A 27027-nucleotide genomic window follows, 5' to 3' on the forward strand; every position below is an offset into this window, starting at 1 on the left:
AATTATAATTCTCATAATAAAAAAGAATATTTTGTTACTAATTTTGTCCTCATTTTTCTGGTACTTTTAAGTTTTTTAAACAGCACAATAAAGAAGATTAAAATAAAACAAAGCAAAACAAATTCTGTTCTTAATTACTTTTACTATTCTGGGAACTATATCCCTAGAAAATAAAGTTTCAGAGCCATACATTTTCTAGTGCTCTTGATTCCTTTTTAGAAGGACTATTTTTGCATGTTCAATTCTCAGTATATAGTGATACACAGTCAAATTTTACTTTAAAAAAAAAAGTTAGCTTCTGATTGATCTAGGTCCCAACTAGCTCTTCCTCCTTTTCCTCTGAACATCTCTTTTAATCATTTATTTCCGGAGGGTGGAGATGCAAAGGTTGTTTTTTGCATCATTCAACTAGATTGAATATTGGTTCTTAGTCCCGCAGGGTGATCACGCCTTCTTCATTTCCTCACCACCACCCAGGAATGTCCAAGGGGAAAAAGAGCACATAAACGCTGTGAACTGGCGTCTGATTTGCATATTTTCTAAGATTTTCTTTGTTTGGAACAATTTGCATATTTTCTAAGACTTTTGTTTGTTTGTTTGGGATAATCCAAACCAAGGGTTTTCTTTGTCTCTGAGTAATCAAGAGCTTCTGGTATAATTGCAAACATATTGGGGTTTATCCAAAACACCCTTCTCCTTAGTTATTTTCTGGGTGTTCTGCTCTATCTACTTTTATGGAGAAAGTAATAATTCATCCCATATAAGAGTCCAATTTAGCTCAATTCAACTGAGATTTATGGAGTGCCTTGTGTCAGGACCTATACCGGGTGTCAGTGGATCAAAAGTTGAAAAAAGAGAGTCCTGAGGAGCTTGAGTCATGAGTAAACCAACAGATCAACAGATCATTAGAATGTAAGACGCTAGTTATTTTGATCAGGACTCGCAGGGGCTAGCAGAGGAGAGGGCACTCAACCCCCCAGGCTACAGTTCGGAGAGTTTAGAAAGGTTTCTTGGTACTGCTGTTCCCCACACTGTGCAGGAAGCCAAGAGAAAGAAGGGCCTTCCAGCTAGAGAGCAGCCCAAGCAAAGAGGGAAGTTGGGGTTCCTGAGGGAGCTGGAACTGAGAAGTGTAGCCAAGACCAGATCACAGAAAGTTACCCGAATGTATTTACATCATTACATTAAGCCGTGGCAGATTGCAATTCCTTATGAAATACATAGTATTCCAGAAGGTACCTGAGGCCATAGAATACAGATTCAGGTCAGAGGACGTGATATATAAATGCTAGTAATAAGCTAGTGAGTGATGAAGAACATTTTTTATATTTTGGCATGAATATATATCACATAATATAATTGAAAATTTGCAAGAATTCTGTTGAGCTAAAATAAGACATCAAAGACCTTTCTCAGTGATAAGCTCCAGACCATAGAACTTGGCATGGGTATTCCTCTGTCTTTGGGTTTTATCCGAGGGATGTTTTGAGCCTCACTACCCAAGATGTGTAGCCACTGAAGACTTTCAGTGGAAGTTCACCTCTTCAAGCCAAAGTTCGCATGAGCTTGAAATTTCTCTCTGGTTAAAGTGCAGAGTTCACCACTTAGTGTTGACCCAGTTATGCTTATGTACCTCTCAGTTCAACTCCATGCCCGGGTACTATAACGAATTCAGACAGAAAGGGTTAAATTTCTGAGAAAGGCTCCCACAACTTGGAAATCTCTGTCACGCCATGGTGTTTCCCAGGCTTTGGTCACAAAGACACTTTAAGAAACCTTTGCAAGTTTACATTCAAATAACACAATAATATCTGAAAGCAGAGTTGATTTTGATCATCTGATGTCGTTTCCATACATCAGTGGCAGTGTTGCCAGGAGAAGGCACAATTTCGATGCAGTTAAAAGCATTCTGTGAGGCTTCCCTGGTGGTGCAGTGGTTGAGAGTCCGCCTGCCGATGCAGGGGACACGGGTTCATGCCCCGGTCCGGGAAGATCCCACATGCCGCGGAGCGGCTGGGCCTGTGAGCCATGGCCGCTGAGCCTGCGCGTCCGGAGCCTGTGCTCCGCAACGGGAGAGGCCACAGCAGTGAGAGGCCCGCATACCGCAAAAAAAAAAAAAAAAAAAAGCATTCTGTGTATATAACATTGATATTTTGCCATTAAAATATAGATGTTAACCTTGTGGGTTTCAGCTTTCAGGGTACTAAAGAGTATCACTGTATCTCAGGCTCAGTGAGTCAGCCTCCCCAGTCCCCTGAGAAAGGGAGCTGGAGTAGGAGATACCATGTGGGTAACTGCGGTGGGATGAGATGGGACTGAAAGTGAAATACAGCAAGAGAGTCTACCTTTTCCAAAGAAACATTCAGCTGATACAGCAGAGACGAAGCATTGAGGAGCAGTAAGGAGGGAAGAGCCACAACTTGGTGGGAAAGGTCCAGAAAGTTTGTATGAAAAGAAACAATACCTGCATAACCTGAAGTTGAGCACTGATTTTTTTTTCTTTTGATGAAAATGATTTCATGAAGAAGATGGTTCCAGAGGAGACCAGAAGGGTTAACTGAAACATAGGAGGAAGCAAGAGAAGTTAAATGATCTCATAACTTGGTAGATGGCTCTGAAACAAAAGAAAAGTGGGAGTTGTGGGTTCTGAGGGTCACAAAACCACATCACAGTACAGATCATCTCTGAAGAGTTGCTCTACCAGGATGTTTCAAAGAAGCCAGAGCCAGAAAGAACAATTAAACTCAGATTCAATTAAACTCTTGGACACCACACCCAACCAAATCCTAAGAAGCACATAACAGGATATACAAGCTATATGTAATATAAGCTTTTAGAGTTTTCTCCAAAACTTGCTAACTCCCTTGGAAAAGCCCTAAATCTCAAAGATAAATAGCCCTCCTACCCCAAAAATTTGAAAGGTCTCATTCACAACAGCAAGGAGAGACTTTAGCCAGATGTGTGTATGGTTAATGGGAAAAAAAACTGGAAAATTTGACAAAAATGAGAGAATATTTTTTAAACGAGTTGAATAAATAAACATACCATGTCTCTGAATAAGAGGATCACTATTAAATCATCACTTCTTTCCATTAGAGAACTGTTTGGGGGAAAAGAAAAAAAAATACATCTTCTCCTTGTGATTGTGATCTAACCTAGGAAAATAATTCTAAGTGCAGAAAAAGGTTAGAGTGTGACTGAAAAGGGCAGCTTTATTATAACTTGTTTAGTTGTACCGTTTAGACAGATACCATTGAGTGTATGTCCCCTCAGATGCCTCCCGACTCTGCAATGTCCATGGTGACAAACGTGTCCACACAGTATTTCCCTAAATTCTTATTCTTCACTTTCTGATCAGCTGGTGAACCGGGAGTAGGAAACAGGTCATAGACAATGCACCCTCCCTCGCCTGGCTAGCTGAAGCCTTGGCCTCTTCCTCTGAATACCTCCCAAATCAGTAAAAATTGATGTTTTTGCCTTTTTTTTTTTTTTTTTTTTTTTTTCTTGCGGTACGCAGACCTCTCACTGCTGTGGCCTCTCCCGCTGCGGAGCACAGGCTCCGGACACGCAGGCTCAGCGGCCATGGCTCACGGGTCTAGCCGCTCCGCGGCATGTGGGATCCTCCCGGACCGGGGCACAAATCCGTGTCCCCTGCATCGTCAGGCAGACTCCCAACCACTGCACCACCAGGGAAGCCCCGATGTTTTTGCTTTTTAAATAAAATTCATAATAAAAAGTTTTCAATTATATGGTTAGCTTACAGTCATTAAATAAACTTCTGAAAAAAGAAGGAAAAAAACAACAGCTTCACAACCCAAAGGTAATCCCTGTAAACATATGAGTCCAGTCTTTTTCTATCCTTAATTTGTGTACTTATCTTTGATTAGATAATTTATTCTTTTGACAAATATATATCAAAGGACTAGTCTAGGTTCTGGAGATACAGCAGTGAACAAAAGAGAAAAGGCCTGCCCTCGGGAGCGTATATTCTTGAGAATAAAGAGAGAAACAAAAGTACATTCTAGAGCGTGCGGATGGTAAGTGCTGTGGAGCACTGTAGTGCAGGAAAAAAGCTAGAAATTACTGCCGTGGCGGTGTGGTGCTGCTTTAGGTGCAGTGGCCGTGGGAGATCACTGCAAAGATGACCTTCGAGCAGAGACCGGAAGTGGGGTGAGGAAGCCCTGAGGCCGCCAGCAGAAAGAATTGCAGGCAGGAGAGATGGCCAAGTGCTGAGACACTGAGGAGGCCAGAGTGCGGAAGCAGAACGAGGGCAGGAGGGAGCGAGTAGTAAAGGAGCTAGAGGGATGGGGCAGAGCATCCCTGGCCAAGAGACAATTGTAAAGATGCGCTTAGACTCCCGAGTCCCTGGAGGGTTGAGCGCAGTCACAGTCTGGCTTTTTAAATGATTGCTCTGGGTGCTGTGCTGAGGATAGATTGCTATGGGAACAGAAGGAAAGGCACACATGAAAAGGCCGTTGGGGGGGTAATCCAGAGGAGAGAGGTGGCGGAGCATGAGGCACGGGGGAGGGGCTGTGAAGTGGGTAGACTCTGGATTTAAGGAGAAGGGAGTTTTGCCCTTAGAATCTCTTTAATTTTTTTTTTTTTTTTTTTTTTTTTTTGCATTTTTTGCGGTACGCGGGCCTCTCACTGTTGTGGCCTCTCCCGTTGCGGAGCACAGGCTCCGGACGCGCAGGCTCAGCGACCATGGCTCACGGGCCCAGCCGCTCCGCGGCATGTGGGATCTTCCCAAACCCGGGCACTAACCCGTGTCCCCTGCATCGGCAGGCAGACTCTCAACCACTGCGCCACCAGGGAAGCCCCAGAATCTCTTTAATTTTTAAATTTATTTGATACAATATATATGACTTACTGTTTATCATTTTAACCATTTTTAAGTGTACTGTTCAGTGGTATTAAGCTCATTCACAGTGTTGTGCAGCTGTCACCACCATCCACGTCCAGAACTTTTTCATCTTCCCCACCTGATACTCTAGACCCATCAAACAATAACTCCCCGTTACTGCTTCCGCCCAACCCCTGGCAGCCACTATTCTACTTTCTGTCTCTGAACTTGATTACCCTAGGTACCCCTTGTAAGTGGAATCCTGTAATATTTGTCCTTTAGTATCTGGCTTATTTCACTTAGCGAAATGTCTTCGGGGTTCATCTATTTGTAGCCTGCGCCAGAACCTCATTCCTTTTTAAGGCTGAATGACAGCACATGATATTTATAAGCCACATTTTGTTTATCCATTCATCTGTTGATGTTTCCACCTTTTGGTTATTGTGAATAATACTGCTATAAACATTGATATGTGGATTTTTTTTTTTAAATAGAGCAGATCAGATTTACCAATGGATTGGAAGTGTGGTCTGAGAGAAAAAAGGAGGAAAAGCAAGTTTTTTGGCCAGAGCAGCTGGAAGGATAAAGTTTATATTTGCCGAGACAGGGAAGACTGGGGTTTTATATTCTTTTTATTTAACGTAGCAAAATAGTCAAGTTGTGTAGTTAAGAAAAGTCTTCATTAATGCCGGTATGAGACCTTCCTTCTCTTCCTGCCCATTCTACATCCCTTCCTTGCCCCCCCCCCCCACAAAAAAATTGTTACTTTTAGTTATCATACTTTCCCTGGATTTGCCAAAATATTTCTGTTGATTCAAAAGGGAGATGGGGAAGGTAATTTAACATACTTAGCTTTTAATGCATGTCACTCAGCCTTTGTAACAGATAAAATGACCTCTATTGGAAAAGGATGGTTAGGGAGCTGAATCAAGCCCTTCTCCTCTCTCCCCAAATCACATAAATATCTAGTTATAACTGCTCCCAGAATAACTCCATGCCAGAGCACAAGAAAGCCAAACAACATCTCAGGAATATAGTCCCAAGGCTCTGGTGTTTTTTGACCTTTAATCGCTCTAAACACTAGGTTGTAAGAACTTATTTATTCAACAATTATTTATTGAACACCTGGCTGGTGGTTAAGCACTTGGGCTGTAAGAATTCATCAAGATATATTTCTTCCTCTTACAGGGATTATAGTCTGTAACTAGAAAATGGGTAATAGTTACCACCAAAGTGGAAGCACAAAGTAGGGTCAGCTAACCCAAGTCTAAGGAAAGCAGTGACATCTGATGTGAAAACTAAAGAGCAAGCAGGAGTCACAGATACAGGGTCCAAGGACGAGAGTAAGCTTGGGCAGATTCCAAAATCTGAAACACTTTGTGAAGCTAGAGATGGGGGCTGGCTTGAGAGATGTTGTAGGGGGCGTAATCAGAAGTCAGGTAGGAAAGGTCATGAAATCATATTACGGATTTTTGTACTCCATCCTGAGGGTGGTATAAAGCCACTGAAAGGGTTTAATCCAAGAACTGCTCAAAGCTAATTTGCACTGTGGCTCTGGCTGTAGTGGGGGGACTGGCTAGAAGCAGAGCAGGACGGGAGTCACCAAGTCCACGCATGAGGCTATTAGGAGGACAGGCAAGTTTTGGACTGGAGTAATGGCAGCAGGGTGAGCGAGAAGTAGGTGGGTCTCAAGATACTAAAGCACAACAGAACCTGGTGATAAAGCAGATATAGTATCAAAAGGCAGTTCAAGAATAGAGCCCAGCTTCCGTCTCAGGCAGGTGGTGATGAAGCTATTCCCTGAAGAGATTGCACGAAGAAAGAGCAGGTCTGGGAGGAAGACAGTGTGTGTTCAGTTGGGGAATGTATTAAGTTTGAAGTGCCTCTTTGACATTCAAGTTCAGAGCTGGCTGGTCTGTGTTTGAAGCACAGGCAAGAGATCTAAGCCACAGGGAGAGACCGTGACTGATCCCCATGTAGATAATAGAAACTTCCAACCTTCCCAGGGAGTGTGTGTATATGATAACAGAAGGCTCCTGAGAGAATGCCAGGATAGTCTACCTTTCCCTTTATTCAGGACTTGTCCAAACAATCAGCTTCCTAACAATTACACTCTTCGAACAGCATCTTTAGTAGCTTGGACAGTATTATCTCATATAGACGTACATTTACTTAACCAGCCACGTAGTTTTTCCTGTTAGTTTTCACTGATGTTTTACTATTTTTAAAAAAACGCACAATGAATATTTGCATTCCGCAAAATTAGTTCCTTGGGATGTTAGAAAGCAGTATATAGGAAAAAGTGTTCCATGGTCGATAAATGTATTTTGGAAACCTTGATTTTAAAAACTCTTCAGTAGGTTCTTTACTGTGATTTCTCAAAGCCTTAAACACGCTACTCTGCCCTGTGACTCTCCAGGAGGGGTATGCTGTGGTTTGTTTATACCTTTACTAAGCCTTGAGCCATGACAGGCTTTTGGAGGGAGCGCTTTCAGGACTAGTGACCACAGAACAGTTTCATAGGATATTAACCTGTATGTAAAAGCTGTACCAGATTTCAACACATAGTCCCAGAAGTTGAATTATCAAATTAACAGGAATGCATGTTTGTGTTCTTGATGCACATGTCAATTACCTTTCCCAAAGGCAAGTACATTGCTGATGGGAATGTAAATTACTCCACATACCTGTTTCACCATACCTCCGCACTCCCCCAAGTGTGATCATGAATTGTTTAAATCTGATCTAATTTGGTAATGTTTCTGTGACTACAGAGAGGCCCAGCATTTTTCCATGTTGTTGATTACTTGCTGCTGCTTTTGTGAATACTTTCTCAGGTCTTTTGCCTATCTGTTGGAATCTTAGCTATTCTTATGAAGATAAGTGGTCTATTTTTATAATCAGGTTTTAGTGCAGAATTTCGTATACTTATGGCAGCCATTTTCCCAAGTTCTTATGTATCATTTATTTTTTAGTTAAGTTCTTTTTGAACACGTGGAACTTCTCCATTTTCATGGGTCAGTTCTTTAAAGCATTTCTTTTTATAGCTCTTTTCCCACTGTTTTTAAGCTTAGAAAGTCCTTTTATAAAGTTTTATCTAGACACTTAATAATCACTGCTTGTTTTTTTGTTGTTGTTATTAACATTAACTCGTAACTCCTCTGGTATTTATATTATTTATATTAATTTATCTTGCTGCCCCCCCCCCGACAGAAGAAACTAACCAAGTTTTACGGCACTGTTTTCTGAATTTTCCCTTCCAAATTAATATATTGTGCCCATGCAATCTTTAATAATTTTTATGAAAACAATTTTATCTCCATTTCCTACATTAGCAAATTGAGATGAATGGCAATTTATTAGGGTTCAGTTACTCGGCCAGTTTCAGTCTTGAGATGAGTATATACTGTGATGTTAATGTGATGAAAACCATGACATTTATAAACTTACACTTAATTTGATGTTGTGATAAAAATTTCCTTCCTTGAAGCTCATGGGAGAGATTACTGAAAAGAACACAAGACTCGAGTGTTTAAAGGAATTTGAAAATTAAAATGAAGAAAGGAACGTTTGTTAATAATCAGTGGTAGTAATAAAAGCAGCCACTTTATAAACATTATTGGTTTAATTCTTACAATCCACTTTACAGCTGAGGAAGCAGAGACCCCGAAGTTACTCCCTCCATCTCTGAGAGCTGGGACAGGCAGAGCCACCACCACTTCCAGGGCTGTTTATCACCAGCCCTGCTCTAGTTGGGGTCCGCGGATATAGTTTTAGGACTCCCCAGGGAGCCTTCTTATTTAGATAGTGTCTGTACTTAAGCCTTAAGCGAAGAATCAGCATCCTAGTTCCCCACTTGGACATTTATAGGGTAAAAGGAGGGACAGACTTAAAAAGTGCATTGCTGAAAGTTTGTAGGCAGGTAGCACATCGAAATTCTCTCCTCCAAGACTGAACATGGGAGACACTGCAGGTGAAAAAGTAAGTGTTCCTCTCTGTGTGGGAACGTGGGTACCAAGGGGTCACCTCACTGTGGGTCAGAAGGTAAGCCCTCTTATCTGCTCAAGCCCCTCGGCTTAGCTAACTGCACGTGAGCTAGGAATTTCTCAAACGTTCTTTCTCTGCAAGTTCACAGGGAAATTTCAAAACAATTCCTCATTCCTCTGCCGCAGCTTGCGTTTTCAGGCAGTGATGGTTCATTTTTGAAGCCCGCGTGGCCCGATGCTGAGACAGCATCGCTCTGCAGACAAGCAATTGTTTGTTCCCGGAGCGGGACCTGTGCCCTCAAGTGTACTGGCTTTGCAGCTCCCTGGGCTGATCCTTTCTCAAGTCCCCCGGGAGGCACTTTTGTGGCAGATTCCATTTGGTTTCAAAGGGCCTCGAGGAGGGGCATCGGGGCTGCTTGGCGTGGCCCCCCAATCTCCCATGTTAGGAGCGACTTGCCAGCCGCTGGCGGAGGGAGCGCGAGCCCGGCCCCGAACAGGCGGCTCCTGACCCCCCACCCCCATTGTCTGCGGGATCGGGCGTCTTTTCCCAGCCGACCTGCCTGCGAGTGGAGAGATGTGAAAAGTTAGAGACAAAAATGGTCTCTACAGAGTGAGGGGGAGCTTTCTTGTACAGAAAGGAAGGAAATACCTCTGTGGGATTTTATTTCCCCCCCCTTCTTCATCCAAAAAATACAAAGAGGCTCTCTGTCTTTAATGCGAATGTCGGCTTTAAATCTTTTAGGTTTGGATTAACTCTGCAAAAGAAAAAAAAATCTGACAGGCTTTCAGATATGACGCAGAAAAACTTCTTTCCCTTCAATGCATGGCGTTCATTTGCAAAGCCAAAGGCTGGTGGACTGAATAGTGGGCGCCAGTCTCCCCGTCATAGTTAACATTACAATGGTCAGAATTAGCGGCCTCCTTCACCACCAGTGGACATTTAATACAGGGTGGCAAAGGCGAGAATAAATCTTTCTTCTCTTGCCCCCAAATTAAAAGAGATTATAAAATTAAGCCAAGTAAAAGAGGCATTTTCAGTTACATGACTTAGAATCTCATCTTACCTTTTTCCCGTAGAAGGAAAAAGAAATGTGCCATTTTGCAGTCATTACCTAACTCAAAAGCTTCCTTCCAACTAAACAAAACCCACTGACTTGATGGACATTTCCTATTACACAGTTATTGTTGGTTTTCACTATTGAGGATGTCAGCAAGCATGTCGAAGATCATGTTTTGCTTATAAAATAAAATGACTTTTATGTGAATATCTTTCGTCTTGGTGGTATCTACAATGTGGGTGCTATTCCGTTGAATCCACGTGGCAACATTTACTTTCTGAAATTTTGGGTAATAGCATGTTCTTATTTTAACGTTGTGTTCAGAGCTGTGTCAGCCTAGATAGAGGGAAACCTGAGTATCCTTGTACCAAGAGTCCGTATCAATAAGCTTGTGTTAATGTAGAAAAAATTTTAAACAGCAGCTCCTGGTCTCCAGTTGAGAGTCAAAATGAATAGGTAATCTGAAACACAACTTAAAATTAGTAATCTTTGTATTTGATAAGGATTGATTGATTAGGACTGTTTATGTGTAATTGTGAACCTGCCTATACGAATTAAACTCTAAATCATTTTTAATTCCTGACCTGGTTAAAAAAAAAAATTTCTTGCGTGAGTTTTAATGGGATGTAAATGTGTGTGCGTTGGTTGGCTACTTCAGAGTGGAGTTATAACAATACGTCTATGGATTTAAATAGGTACTGCAAATTTATTCTTGATAAACAAATAGACTCGAAGTGAAGCAAAATATCACTTTTGGTTTTATTATATGACACTATCCCTTTTAAGCTCTAGTAATCTAATTACATTATAAAGGGATTTTTTTTTATTATAATCGCAAATAACTAATAGAATTTGTTGATTTTTATTATAGAATCATTTTCTTTGCAACCCCAAAGGCTCTGATATAGCAATTTGGGATTTAATACAAAGGAATGCTTAAAGTTATTTTAATACATTTTTATTTGGGTTTTACATACTAAACATTTGGCTTGACTTTAGCAATAACAGGATGCACCGAAACAAGTTATGTAAATCTTTGAACAAAAATTAATATTATTCCTATCTAATATCAAATTGTTATTTTTCATAGATTCCTTAATTAATTTGTTTATACTGTATTCATGATTTATCTGGATGATCTTTTAGTATCATGCAATATTTTAGAAAAGCAAATTTTTATGTGCCAGCAATAGTAAATGTAGCTTTTAATTAGGATTGATTTTCCATGTTGTATTATAAGAGAATTTAATCCAGTGTATGTTTGAAGTTTGCTCAAAAAGATAAATTTTTATATTCTAAGTTATAAAAGAAGGTCAAAGTTTATTACTCCATTGTTTTGATCACAGTAATAAAAATTTCACATAAAACTATGAAAAGATTTGCCACATGATAAAACTTTGTTGTATTAGCTACTTGAAGGAAAAAAAGAAATGTAGAAAATGCATGTTTTAATACATTTGGCTTTTAATTCCAAATATTTCACAAGTGTGAATTCAGAGTTATTGTGTACTCTCTTGCAGAATGAGATTCTTAAAATTATTTTACTTGAAATCATACGAAAACTAAACATGAATGATGTGTTTCTTGGTTTTTAAAGTAATACTGTTTCTGATGCTTTTACTCAGGCAGCCATGTTGTTCAGTTCCGGAGTCTTTTGGACAGGCCTGTTATTTATCCCTGTGGCATCTTTGCTTCTTGACGTGGTGTACAAAGTGTAAGTATAATGCTCAGTTATGTCATTAACAACACAGATGCATATTAATCCTCAGATTTCTCTCGTTGTAACATTAACTCTAGTGTAGAGCTTACAGAATAGGAATTAGTAATATTAATTCTACATAAAGAAGAAAAGAGTGATTGAAGAATTAGAAAACTAAGTTAGTTTAAAAGAGCGAACAGAAGTAAAGCAGGTAGCTTCAATTAACATTTTTGTTAATCAGCCTGAAAAACCCGTTCAAGGTAGAAGAAAAAATTCTTTTACCTCCAAATACATATATATATAAATTTTTAGTGAACAGTAGTTGTGAAAGGGAATTTTTGCTTGCCTGATTCTAAACATGTATAAAACAGAATAGAAGAAACTACAACTTTACTAATCTTTCTCAAGGATTATAAGTTTTAAAGTGTCCTCTCTTCCCACAAAAAAGATATCATTAATGTTAGTTAATGTGATGCTTATTTAATAACTGAGAGTTTTAATATTGTAAACGTAAACGATTTATTTTATGACTATTGTTTCTATAATTATATTAATGCCCAGAATTACTGTAGTCTTTTTTTTTTTAATAAATTTATTTATTTATTTTTGGCTGTGTTGGGGTCGCGGGCTTTCTCTAGTTGCAGCGAGCGGGGGCTACTCTTCGTTGCAGTGCGCAGGCTTCTCATTGCATTGGCTTCTCTTATTGTGGAGCACAGCCTTTAGGTTCGCGGGCTTCAGTAGTTGTGGCACACGGGCTCTAGTGTGCAGGCTCAGTTGTGGCACACGGGCTTAGTTGCTGCGCGGCAAGTGGGATCTTCCCAGACCAGGGCTCGAACCCATGTCCCCTGCATTGGCAGGCAGATTCTTAACCACTGCGCCACCAGGGAAGTCCCTACTGTAGTTTTTTAGATTCTATGGAAAAATTGCTTGTACACTGGTTACTGTTGTACTTAGCAGCAGCATGATCAAAACTAGTTTCATAAAGTCTTAAATCTTCACACGAATACTTCTACCCTTTTTTTTTTTGCAGTATCAAGAGGACTGCTTTTAAAACATTAGTGGATGAAGTTCAGGAGCTGGAGGCAAAATCTCAAGACCCAGGAGCAGTTGTGCTTGGGAAAAGGTAAAATATGCCCTGAATATGTTCTTTTCCAAGTGAACTTTAAATGTCTTTTGCTAGTGGTTGGAAATAAGCAGTTAAACGTGTTTATCTGTTAACGTGGAGCTAGCAGTGTCACTGACAAATTTTGCAGTCAGAGAGATGCAGATTCAGATCACATCTTTCTTTACTAAGCTGCAGGTGACCTTAGCCAAGTTGCTTAGTGCTGCTGAGCCTCAATTTTCTCATCTATACAATGGGAGTGATAATACCTCCCTCATGGCCAGTTGTGAGAATTGCATAAAATACTGTGGATAAAGCAGGTGGCTTGCCATCTGGTGCTTAATGAGCACTCAATAAATGGTAGGTACAAATAGTGTTTATTATTAAACTGAAAAAGAAAAAAAATAACACAGTAGAATATAGTCAAAATCAGAGCTTGACATAAAGTCAGCTCTCCCACAGTTACCTTTGTGGTTCAGTACATTGTTAGGAACTGACCTGGGCATATGTCTGTCATATATGAAGTCAGTTATGTCTTCCAAGTCCTCCTTACCGCCCCCCGCCCCGCAAAAAAGCAAGGTTAGAAAGCTAATTGAATTGACTAAATTTCACAAAACGTTATAGAAAAGAATTTAAACTTATATGAAAGCACTCTGTGATACACCACAATTATGAAGAAAATATGAGGAATTTATTCTTTCTGTCTTTCATCACACTAAAGTGAGCTAAAGTTTTGTCTCAACCATAGGAAACGTTTTGCCCTGGTCTGTGTCACCTTCATCGTGGTTCATTGTTGTTAGTCAATTTGACACAGTGGAGTGTCAGACTGGGAACTCAGGCTGAGACCTTGGCTTCCAGCCCTCTCGTGCTCTCATTAGGCCGAAGGAGCACGTCACACGCCAGTCTGTGCCTCTCTTAAAAATAACAGCACTGGCATCTGTGGGGCGTGCACCACGTGCTGGGTGCTGCACTCCTCACTTCACAGGTACTATTGCATTACACTCCTGCAACGACCCTGTACAAATCCATCATCCCCAGTTTTTCCAGATGAGGAAACCGGGGCTTAGACAGACCAGGTTCTCAAGGTCAGAAATGACCACGCTGGGCCTTGAGCCCATGTCAGTTGATTCTAGAAACCCTGTTGCTAACCATGCACTATTCTGCCTCCTGCTGCTGCTTTTCAAGAACGTAGGATGGCAGCAAAACTAGCCTGCCGCTAACATGACAGTTCGTAGCCTCTCCGAGTCGGTGTCCCTGTGTACCTGATGGGCTGCTACCTTTGCGGTTACAGGTGTAGCTACTCCTTCCTCCACCTTCTCCTCATCTCTTCCCTTCACCTCCAAGTCAACATCTATTCTATTGCCTTTCATAACTAGTTCCTCAGTAAATGTTTTTTCCCTCTTTCACTCTAGCTGTAAAAAGGATGTGGTAAGAGTTCTAGCTCACAAAATTGTGAACCAAAATATTTATTCACAATTATTAGGGAAAGTCTACTGATAGCATTGTTACTACCCTTAGTAAATTTCTCCTATTTGTATGTTAATAAAACCTACGTTAAGCCCCTCCATGTGATACTGGTTTTCCATCGTTTATAGTATATCGGTGACTTCAGCAATTCATAAGTCAGGCTGAGGGTTCCCTGTGATGACCTCTGACCTCTGGGTCCTAAAGACCTGAGTCTGTGATGTGTGTAGTCCCTTACATTAAATAAGTCAGAGAACCTAGAAGGAAAGAAGTGAATTCCGCCGTAACTGACAACCAGCTTCTCCAAGAAAATGCATCTGATAAATTTCCTGCTGCTGCTCAGCTCATTTGCCTAGAACAGCTGTTCAGCTTTTCTTAAGGACTCAGGACTAAGTTAGATGTTAGCTGAATACCCCAGACAAAAACCCCTAGTACAGTAGGGACCCTGTGTTGCCGTTGCTGCCAATCGGTGAAGAGAAGGATGGCGATGGTCAGTGCGGCATGGTGTCTCCCTGCTAAACGGTAGCTAGAGGAAGGGGGAGAAAAAGATCTGTGAAAGGGGAAAAGTAGCAACTGGTTGGAAAAGTCTTAACACCAAACTACATTCTAAGGCAGTTTAGAAATTGTCAGATAGATTTTATTGATAGAACTCTTTCAGAAACCTTGGAGAATAAGACTCATGTCAAATTTCAAAAAACTAGCTAATTTCATCTGCATTTTTCAAAGAGGAAGAAATAGTGATTTCTGTGTATTCTAGTGATACCAGGCTTCCCTGAGTGCCAAAACACCACATTATTTTACGCCTCCCGGTCTCCACACATGCTGTTCCTTGTCTAGAGCTGATACCCCTTACAGACTGGGTAATCCAATTCCTAGCTTTCAAAACACAGTCCAAATGCAATTCCCTCAGCTTTTCACAGATAAAATCAATTCTTATTCTGCCATCTCTGTATCTTGTTTGTTCTTCTGTTTTTACGTTTATTGCATTATGATATAGTGTATTTGTTCACCCTATGCTTGTTCGTCTCCCCTACTAGACGGAGCTCCTTGTAGGAGAGGCCTCTGTCCTGGTCTTAACTGCAACCCAGAACAGGCCACAGAGCCAGGAACGTAGTAGCACTCAGTCAATATTTGTTGAGTGGATGAATGTATGGCCAAGAGAGTTAACTAAGGAATGAATGAACGAACGAATGAAAGGGTGGGTGAAAGGATAGTTGAGTAGTGGGGTTGACCTGTGGGTAATTAAATTAAAATGTGATAACAAAAACATAGAAGTATATAGGTTACACTTCCCAAACTAGTAACGCCTAGCGTTAATGATTGTTTACTTTTTTTGTCATAGAATGATGCAATTCTTAAGAAAGATCCTGCGGGTTGATCATCCCAATTTTTTTAATCTTCACTAAGCACTACTATGAAGTCAACCTAGATGTAAAATGAAAGAGTGTCAGAGAAACTATAACTTACTTGTAAGCACCGTATCCAGATTAGTATTTATAAGAATTTATTTCTCATCTCTACTCATTTTCAAAAATTGGAACACCTTGGTTAAAAGAATTAGTCCTTTTTATAGAAATAGTATGCCACTTATCATAATTTCCAGCAGATTAGATATATTTTCATTTTACATCGAAATTTTGAGGAAAAAGGTATGTTTCATCATTTAAGTATATTGCTTTTGAGCCATGGGTTATGGTAGAAATCAGTTTAAGTCTAAAAAATTGGGAGAATAAAGCCAAACCTTATTCCTAATACTGTATAGCCATGGCTTATTTTTGTGTGTTAACAAAATGACTTTAAGCTGTGAAATCCTGTTCTTTGCTTTTACTTTATGTGGACATGCTCCAACACTAGGGAGCTGAAGCATCTTCATTCCCAAAGTCCAAAAAGCTTTGAAATTCAATTTTTTCCATAGGTTTCTAGCAAAATTTGCTGGAAAAACCAAAACAATTTGTACTATAAATATAAGGACATTGATCGTGTTTATTTTTCTACAATGTAATATTCCTGTATTTTATAGCAGGAATATTAATTTTTGGAATATGGGCCTCTAAGATGCCACTTGGGAGTATTACATCTACACATTGTGTGTAACGTATTACTTTCTCTAAAACAAAACAAAACAAAATGTGAATTCAAAATCCCAAAGATTTAAAGTAAGGGGTTGTGGACAATGGGCTCATTAGAGACAGGGCAGTTATTACTGGATACCTTTCACGTGTGTGTGAAGCAATGCATCTTATGGTAAGGCAGTATGAATAATGAGTCTCATAATTTTTTATATCTAACTGTAGACATTAGCCAGCATATCATCATCAGCCGTTACTAAATAGAATTTTAGCCCAGGATCTTCAGGTCAGTCCTTACTAATTTGTCCATCACCACTGTGTGGCCCACAGCCTTAGCTTTAAAAAAGACAGTAGGGAAGTATGGATGTCAGATCATTTGGTCATGGGGGTGGTGATGGTGTTCTCTCCCAGCTTTTCTCTGTATTGTTTATCTTAATGAAAAGCAATTTTGACATTGCCCCAGAACTAATAGAAAAGAAACTATATTTTTCAATTTTCACCTGGGTTTTATATCAGGATTACATAAATTTCTTTGAGGCTGGGGCAGAGGCGCGGGGTGTGGGGGGAGGTGATTAGGATAGGAGGACATATCAAATGCTTTCCCCCAGCCTACTCTCATCCCTGTGATAAGGGTTCCATCCAACATTTGTAAAGAAACATGACAGAACGATGAAATACCTCCTCCAGAGCAGAGATTACTTAGGCTTCTTATATTCATCGTTCATCTCCCCACCACCACTGCCTACTACAGGACAGCTGTCGTATGCTATGCACTAAAACATTTCATGAATGAATGAAAACAGCTTGGCAACCCAATAAAACAACAAATGCAAATTGACCACTCTTCAAAGATAACTGAAAATACCTTAAGACAACATGTTCCAGGACAGTAAATGAGTTTTTACGGGTTTTTTTTTTAGTATTTCTAAATGAAATTTTATTTTAAAACGTGGTATATTTCTACCTCACCTCATGAGATATCTAAGTTGCAGCATTTTAACAGGTTTGGAAATAACGTAAGTGGTAATTGTGTGATTGCATTAAATAAATCGAAAATTTACATAGCTTGGTATGTACGTGAAAGACCCTACAAATTGAGTAAAACTACTGAACGAGAGTTGTGAATAAGATGTGGTTTTAGTTAGAAGGCATCCTAGAGTCTTTTTTTCTCCTCACACTGTGTTAAACTGTTCAACAAAAACTACACTTTTAACATGTCTATTAATGTTAACATGTTACCAGTGTATTTTATAACGTGGCTTGATAGTGATATCAGTACCCATAAACATTGATGGTACAGAAACTGCATAACTTTGAAATGATGAGTAGTTCTCCAAAAGTGGGATAGGACTAGAGAGATACAAATCATCATCAGTTATTATTTATTAAGCACCCTCCCATGAACGGCATTTATATTCTGAGGAGGGAGTTTTTGTTCTATCAAGAGGTCCAGCGTAGCCAAGGCAAAAAGCAAAACACACACAAAAAAAACCTAGTAGTTTTCCTAAGGAAGTGGAGTGAGGGGCATTATAAGTTAAAACTCATGTTCAGCAATAGACTTCTTGTTGAGGTAATGTTGAATATAAACCAAGGCATCAGAAATGAGCCTCACAGAGTATCTTTTGTTTCGTGATGATCTCTGTTCTAGTTGGGGTTTTTTAAATAATAAATTCCGTGGGATCTGGGGGATGGTAAGGGTGGGAAGAACTAGTGCTTCTAAGTGTTGAGTGGTTCCTGAGTACCAGTAACTGTGGTTGAAGCTATACAACTCCCTGAATCCTCCTGTCAGCCCGAGGTTAGGAATTGTCCTGTTCTCCATGAGATGTCCAAGAAAGGTTGCCTAAGGTGACCCAGCTAATAAGTAACAGACTCAGAATTAAACCAAAGTAAGACTGCAAAGCCCAGGCTCTTTCCACAGTAGTGTGCTTCTTTCCCCAGAAAGAGACTTTTCTGCTTTTTTTTTTAACACTAGACATTAACTTGATGTAACAGCTGAGTGATAAACTAGCCTTATATGAACCGTTACAAAACAAAATTACATTATCTCATATATTTAGGTTGCCATAATATGAAAGGGGCAATTCTCACATCTGCCTTCTTATCGCTTCCATAATTGTAATATTAAAGTATCATGTCGTAGTATTAAAGTATCATGCATTCAGGAAGGCCAGCCCGAAACCTGGAAAACGTATTTTGGGAAGAAGAAGCTCTAGCATGATACATTGCCGTCCTCTAGTCTTCTGTAGTCATTTCAGTTTTAAACACCAGAGACTTGCCAAGCACCCCATCCACGGTGCTCTGCTAACAACATCAGACCACCTGCTGCTAAAGCTGCCGACTTCCTCCAAGCGGTTACATATTTTAGTGTCCCTGTGAGTCCCCGGGTCTGTAACGGTAGATCATTTTAAGAGCAGAGTAAGAAAAGTCACTCTGTAAAAATGGCTCCTTCTCATTCCCCATATCTGTTTATTTCACTAGCAAAAACAAGCTTTACAAATTGTTGCAAAACCACTGGAGTTTTAAGATTAATTAGCTTTCTTGCCTTAATTCCCAGTGACAATAAAATATGTCTAATAAATAGCAGTTAACACCCCTAGACTTTTAAAAATGTGTGTAAGACTACTACAGATGTCAACATTTCTAAATATTTTATTTCAGCAAAAGCCTAAATGTTTGTGTAATTACAGTGAGTTCATTTTGCAGATGATCCTTTTTTTTGCATATGATAAACATTGTTCCCTTTCGGGGTCTAAAAAAATTGGCAAAATACAGAACTAACATAACTTACAGCAGTTAACTAAAGCTTTAAAGTGGGGAAACTAAAAGATGGAAATTTGTCCACTGAGTCAATTCCAGTGATTAAAACAAAATTGCATAAACATTTGCTGCAACACATGTGGATTATTTATTAGCTCTTCATGCTTGTTATGTGTTTGATATCAAAGCAAAGTTTTATAAATCAGCCAATGGAGAAACGGCATGATTGGGAGGATTGATGATGTTTAAAAGTGCACTTTGGAATTATTACTCAAATTCATCTATCCGACAAGTATTTGACTCCCTACTGGGTGAAACACTGTTCTGTGTGCAGGGGAGAAAAACAGATGCATTATTTCTTACATTCTGCTTTTAGAAGTTACATAATTACATGGGTTTGTTTCTGCAGAGAAGATTCTTCTAAACGTTTATTGGAAAATGTGTTTTTTCTTGTCACTTTACCTAGTAAATTATTTTCTGAAAACAGCTTTTTTATTTTAAAATGAAATTAAGGAACACATTTCATACCATATTAGAGTGGTAATGGAATTTTTCTGATTAAAAAGTCTGTGAAATTTCTTCTTTGCATAATTTTTCAGATTTTTCTGTATAACTAAAAAAAATTATTTTACACCAGAATATGTGCAAAGTAGGAAAAAGGTATAGTAATGGTTAATTTTTTTAATTCTAAAATGCCATGCGGGCTTCCCTGGTGGCGCAGTGGTTGAGAGTCTGCCTGCGAATGCAGGGGACACGGGTTCGAGCCCTGGTCTGGGAAGATCCCACGTGCCACGGAGCAACTGGGCCCGTGAGCCACAGATACTGAGCTCTGTGCGTCTGGAGCCTGTGCTCCGCAGCAAGAGAAGCCGCGACAGTGAGAGGCCCGCACACCGCGATGAAGAGTAGCCCCCGCTTGCCACAACTAGAGAAAGCCCTCGCACAGAAACGAAGACCCAACACAGCCAAAAATAAATAAATGAATAAATAAATTTAAAAAAAATAAAAAAATAAAAAAAAATAAAATAAAATGCCATGCTTGCTATATGTAGTAAGTCTAAATTCCAAGATTTTAGAAGCCACTAACACAACTGGTAGAGTTTGTATTTTTTATTAATTATATTGTACAGGTTCTGTGTCTGTATTTGACTTAAATATAACTGGGGGTGGGGAAATCTTTTGACTGGACTACTGGGGACAAAACTCTCCTTAGCTGTCAGGGGGGGAAAAAATGGCCTCAAAAGTATCCAGTACTTGAAACCTCATTTGCTGTCTGAGAAAATGGGGTTGAAATAATCACTAGACTCCGGATTTCTCAAGCAATCTTTTGTGTCAGTCTGACTCTCTCTGGTGGTCCTGTGGGCTCTCTGGGTTCTCCACCGAGTTGATAATTCATTTCACACGTTTGCACCTGTTCTGCAGCCTCACGGAGAGGGCGCAACTGCTCAAGAATGTCTTTAAGAAGAACCACGTGAACTTGTACCCCTCAGAATCATTGCAACAAAACCTGCTCCGTAAGTATTTGAGTTCTATTTTTTAAACACATCCTCTGCCATTACCTCATAGGATCTGAGAGCAGTATTTTAACTTTAGAGATATTTAACTATTTACAGTTAACACCTAAAACAAGTTTTGCACATTTGCAACATGTTATGTAAATAGCAAATGTTTAAAGAATCCTTTGACCACAGCCATCTCACTTTCAGCAAAAGAGATAGAGCATTTGAAAATCTTGCTGCTTTCACTTCAAGAAAAATATTCCGGCATGCCCCTTGTTTCCTTAAGTCTTAAAAAGAACCAGTGAAATAAATCTTAACTCTTAAAAGCTCACTCTGTATTGTTATCTTTCCTACTTGAATAACTTTGCAAGAGCCTTTTCAGCTTTCATACGCAATGACATGTATGTGAAACATCGCACAATTGAAACATGTATTTTCCCCTTCAAAAATATTTATGAATATTTAGAGTTGTAAGAAATTATTAGGTATCGCACCCTCTTAACATTTCAAGGATCTAAAAAAGAATATAATATATAAAGCCCTGTGGTAAATGTATGTGTGTTAGTAATATATCATTTGTTTCATGTTATTTCCACATGTAATTTATTTTCATTTATATATGCTCATGTTTAATGCTTTTGCTCTTTATACTTCAAGAGGCCTTTTCTAAAGATGTGATTCCCTTGGAGGTCATTTCTTATCCCCAAGCCCCCTTGGACCAGGCTGGGGCATGAGTGAGTTTATTTGTAGATGCTGAACGCCCAGAATAATGTCTTCTGAGGGAAGGAGAGCACGCTTCCACTATTCGAAGTTGTGTGTGTTTATCTCCTCCTCTCCCTTGCTTTTATTCTTCCTTCCCTCTCATCCGCCTGATCTATATGGAATACACGCACCCACTTGACTGCACTCGCCACCCCTCTGCTAGTCAGGAAGCAGACATTAGAGGGGCTGGACTTGAGATGCTGAAGGGAGAATTGAGGGGGGCCGAGAGCATCTGTTCGTCTAGGGAACACAGCTCCTAGAATCTAAGCTACCATCATCTCACTCTTCATTTTGCAGTTGAGTCTATACCTTTTACAGACATTAAAAACTAGTGTCTTCATGCTTTTAAAGGTGGGAGGGATGCATTAGTTCCCCAAGTTAGGAAATGAGCGCTCAACACTCAGAATAACAGAGATTTCCAACGACTTCAAGATGACCATTTCTATATTATCTTTAACTTACAGACGGGTATGCTTTCTCTCAAGATGAAAATGGAATCGTCTCACAGTCTGAAGTGATTAGAGCGTATGATACCACAAAGCAGAGACCCGATGAGTGGTGACGGGGGGAGGGATGAGAGGCCAGCTCTGACACATCTCGAAGGGGAGCTCCCAGGTCTTCACCAGAATCTGCTGACCAATTCCAGCCTGGTCCAAGGAGGGGAAATGGATCTGAACTCATCTCATTGACTGACATTCAGATTCATGTATATTATAGACATAAGCACTGTGCAACTACACTGTAACACCATCTCTTTCAGATTTTCTAAAGTATTTACTAAGTCTTTGTAAACAGAAATGGAAAATGACCTTGTATCTTGCCAGAGTGTTTTCTTAAACTGAGAATAGGTCAGCATTCTTATGCTGTTACTCTGGGGCTGCCACTAACTATCAGTGTCTTGGATATACCACAAAGCGACCGACCTTTACAAATCTCTAAAATGGTAGTAAGTTAAAGGGACTCCTTGATATCCATTTTAGATTTCAGAATATGCTGAGAAAAACCAGCCTTCTTAAGGAAGCGACTCACTGAGCAAAATTTCTAAACAAGACATTAATAATAATGTGTTTGTGTCAAAAATTGTCACTATAAATGTTTGCCAAAGAAGTTTAATAAATGTCTTTGTCATTCAGTAGTCATTTGCCCAGAAATTTAAGAGAAGGTTTACCTCTAGTTCTGCTGTAAGATCTGCATGCCTGACTTTACAAATCTAAGAGTGATTTGCAAAAACGAGTATTTCAAGGCATTTGCTACTAAAATCTGTGATGTTGCACCTTTAGCCTTACAAATGCTTCTTTCTCGTTCGTCTTGTCTATTTGTTCAAGTTGCAGTGCACACGTGGTATGTGACTGTCTTTATGATACTGATTTTTAAAACTGTATTTATGTCTCCATCCTTTCTAATGAGGTTTCATTGTCATTTAGATTTTTCTAACAACCTGGCTTCTGCTGTAGACTGATGTCATTTTGTCTTCCAGTTTTCTCTTTTAAGAAAAATACGCTTACATATTTATGTGAGATTCCCAATGCTTCTGTCCAGGTGTTTGGAATACCATGTTGGATAAATGCATGGGCCTTTGTAATGTCCGTAGACTCAGCTTGTGTCCTGTGTTTTGGTTTTCCCTATTACTGCCCACTCGAGATGCCTGCTGTCCTCAATGGCACGCCCAGTGTTATGGTGACTGCCCCGTACATAAGACTGAGAATGACTTCACAGTTCACTAGTCAAGCAGCTCCCAAAATTAGTCACACACTGCTAATTGGGACAAATAAGTAGTACCTTTTACCCACTTTAAACACATCTATTGTACTCAAGCCTATAACTTTACAAAGAAAAGTAGATTTTTGTTAATATGCTTTAAAATGTGTGTTCAGCTTAATTATTTTCAGCATTTCCAAGACATCTGAAAAGGCCTATTTTGCCACCAACAATCAATGGTGAAGGGGCTGTTTAAAAACGACAACCAGTTTTCTACACTATTTTTAACATAATGCTTTCATGTGGAAATAAAAAGAATTCTAGCTTTCAGATACACCTCAGAGATTGAAGCAAACTTTTTGCCTTGTATTCAAAAGCCTGTTTGCCTTTAAGTGGACTTACCAGCAAAATTGGTACAACTTCCTCTTAAAAAAAAATAAGTCGACTACAAGTGAGAAGACAGGAGATTTTCAAATCACTCCTTGAGTTTAATAATTCCCATCTTTTTCGTCCTTTTTCTCAATCTAGATTTAAAATTCAGCTATATATTATTTCCTTCTCTGTATTTTTAGCTATTTAGTTACCTGTATGCCTCCCACATTTTCTACACATAAGAGAGGTTATAACATACATAATTTGAACTTAAAGGGGACAAGGAGTTGACATACTTCACTCCCCAGACCCTTCCCATTTGGGGATCAGATTAAGAAAATCATAAATTCAAACATCTAACAAGACCACAGGCGTAAGGGTCTAAGATCATGTTCAAAATTCAGATTTCACAGTCTTTGTCTACTGAATCACTATTCAGAGCAGCTTTTCTGGGCCTCCATGATGAGAGTTGAGGTCAAACCACAAAAAATGAAAAACAAAAATCAAGTACAACGAATAAGGATTTTTTAAAAAGAAGCAGAATGAGGTACATCCCCCTGGAGGAACACTTCATAGCAGTTCCAGAAAAGGGCTGCTTCCATTTCCCCTCACCTCATAGGTGACATCCTTCCCCAAAACTTTAATATCAAAATGTGATGAGTGTCATAGAACTGAATTTTATGACTTAAACGAAACGCTTTATTTTTATCCTGAAACTGGATCGTTTCTGTGGAGCCCTTCAACATGAGTGGAAGACTCATGGTTAATCATGTGGAAGATCATGATCTGAAACATGACTAATTTATGCCTTTTGGTCCCATGGATCTATTTTTGAATTATCAACATTAAGTCAGTCTCTTAGCTTCTTGGGTGGGAGTTGGGAGTAGGCAGCACGGAGTGACCACCTTGGTACAACTTAAAAGATAACATTGCAATTGCAGTGACTTTGTAGTGTTCATTAGAGAAAACCCTCTGATTCTTTAACCTTGGGTGGGGGAAGTAACAGAGTTTTACCAGGATTAAAATAAACAGTTGAGGTGACTTTTAACCTGTATTTTCTGAAATAAGGTACACTCTTCGATTAAAAAGTCCCTTGTTGGAACTCCGGCAAACGCTAACACCGTTGCTTTACAGTGTTTACAATTCGGAAAATACTACTTACTGCAGAAAATCCTCATTCATTTCACCCTGAAAAGCTAGAGGTTGCTTCTTTAGTGTTAACTAGTACACAGTGACATTGAGCATGAACTTTCTAAATGTTTTGCATACTCATATAAAAATATATTGGTATCTCCCACCCAGAAAGATGCTGTATGGTAGAAATTATTAGCAGGAAAATGGTGTCTCTCAGGAATGTAGTAAATTTTAAATGACATATGTGCTGCCTACCCTCCCACACGCCACTCTGTCTGACGTGAGCCTGCTTCAGCAACGTGGCAAAGTTAATTGAAAGCTTTTTCTAATGAAGTCAGGTGATCGTGTATTCTATTCAGTCTTAGCCATTTACATGAATTGTATGATCATTGAATGGACTCAGCGATTCCTCTTAATTTCCAGGGGAAAAAATGAATTCAAGAAATCAACACTTATTCTGGTCATAACATTTTATATTTTAATTTTGCAATTCTGCATTCTAAATATCCAGTATGAAAGTCACATGATAGTTCTGCATTTTGTGCACGGTACAGCACTTATAATCTGTCATTTAAATATTCTTTCAGGAAACGAATGCCATTCTGAAAGTACTAGATTGCATATTCACAATTTTTTATTTCTAAAAATGTCATCGTTATTACAAAGCTAAATAATCATTGGTGTTTATTTTTGTGCAGTTTGCCCTTTGATGTTTCCTGGTTCTAAAACTTATATTACCAAATAAGTCTATAATTATGTACAAAATTCATTGAGAAAATTCCCACCCTATTCACATCATATGAACCAGACCTATGGAATTCTTTTTTGTAAATTATTTAATGTAACACCATGCAGTTCGGTGCCTAATAAATGCTTTTTAATGATCAGCATTTCTATAATGCCTCTTAAAGAGACCATAGTCTGATTTTTCTCACGTTAAAATAATTGAAGTCACTTGTGAAACTGTTATACTTTGCTGCATTTTAATTAGCCTTCAACAGCTATTAAAATGGAATGTAAGTTAAATTTTGAAGGAAAGGAAATAAATGTTTTCCATTTTTCGTCTTGATTTATTTTCTATATGAGAGCAGCTGTGTTTTTGATAGGTTTATGGTTTGCATGAATTAATATGTAAAGTGGCTTAGGCCAGTGCATGGCTATTGCTGTAAATCTTGATGTTTATTTCTGCCTTATAAAAGTCTCTCATGGCCTACCTGGAATTTCATATTCAGTGGACAAATTAATTGGTCCTCCACACAACTTTTTTTTAATAAGTAAATTATTTTACAAACAAATTTGAACTAATTTAATTGAGACTTTTGTTTAGCTTGCCTCTAAGAACTTTTCTTAATAAAGCTCACAAAACTTCTCAGCACATAAATCTCCCTTAAGTAGGAAAAAAAAAAAGCTAGATTTCATACTTGCTTACTTTGAATTAACAGCAACTTTCCATAGGTAAATCTGCTCTTGCAAAGATGTGAGCAGAATATTTAAAAGTATATATTTTTATGTTTCATGGTTCTAGACTAGAAGCCATAAATGCAGTAAATACTGTTTGTTGTTTGTCTTACTACTTCAAGCTTCATTTTTCACATTTTCAAGTTTATTAGGTTAAAAAAAGCAGCCTTGGAAGGCAGCTACTATGGAAAATTGCAGTTTGCATTAAAGATAAAATAGTATTTTCAACTCCATGAAAAACCATTCCTGCTGAAACTGCTGTAGAAATTGTGAAGCTGCATGAGTGGAGAGTATTGAATCTGTGATTATAGTAGTTTTCTCAGGTGTGTTTATCTCGATGTTCAATGCACTGTTTTATAAATAGTTATTAAAGTCGAGTAATATTCAATTCTATGCAGTGTTATGTGTCATTGACCTTTTGTGAATGTGCATGTTTTAAACGGCAAATTTTAAACATTTTGTTCCTGATTGTTGTTAAAAATGAAATAAACTTTACCATTACATTAAGAAAATTGTTCAAGATTTAATTGCTAGTTTTAGAAACTATATTGCTTTATAAAACCCTCAAATCTGCTCTAACTATAGTCTGAGAAGGTGTATCTGTTTAATAACAATATTAACATTTTGTTTACAACCCCAGTGATATACAAAATATCCTTGCATTGTAATCCCATTCAACCCAACATAAAGTGGGGTATATTAGCTCTAGTTTTGTATGAGCTGGTAGTGTTGATAATTAAGTATCAAAAAAACAATTTTTAAAATAAAATTACCATATTTTGATTCTTCAGTCAGAAAAGCCTCCCAGGATTGTCCTCATTACAGATTTAAATCGGCCTCTAAGTCAACAGCTAATTCACAGCTCCTTCTTTTCACATAGCATGAATGTCTTCAGTTTTCTAAACCCACCGAAATTTTTTAAGTATATGAGAAAGTGGCCGCATTTAGCTAATAAAATTTGAAGGAAGTAAAACCAGAAGATACTAAAATTGCCACGTGAGACAAAAATACAGGAAACATTGGAAACGTGGACAAGAGCTTAATCAAAAATAACCATTGTTCGGTAAAAGGAACTGAAATGCAATTTGGAAAACTGCTAGAACAGGATTAGTTCACAGGCAAGCGCTGGGCA

General features: G+C 38.8%; 1 protein-coding gene across 2 annotated transcripts in view; it reads left to right on the top strand.

Annotated features, from left to right (window-relative positions):
• Window positions 1-26388, top strand: part of ATP8A1 (ATPase phospholipid transporting 8A1) — a 237897-nt gene extending 211509 nt beyond the window's left edge. For both annotated transcript variants that reach the window (XM_082653094.1, XM_082653095.1), the window contains 4 exons: window positions 11510-11598; window positions 12614-12706; window positions 20395-20486; window positions 21698-26388. In XM_082653094.1, the coding sequence (XP_082509220.1) occupies window positions 11510-11598; window positions 12614-12706; window positions 20395-20486; window positions 21698-21795 (372 nt within the window). In that variant the 3' untranslated portion in view covers window positions 21796-26388. The remainder of the gene's footprint in view (window positions 1-11509; window positions 11599-12613; window positions 12707-20394; window positions 20487-21697) is intronic.
• Window positions 26389-27027: the final 639 nt, after the last annotated feature.

This window comes from Grampus griseus (assembly GCF_964374135.1).
Source record: "Grampus griseus genome assembly, chromosome: 4".
Classification (NCBI taxonomy): Eukaryota; Metazoa; Chordata; class Mammalia; order Artiodactyla; family Delphinidae; genus Grampus; species Grampus griseus.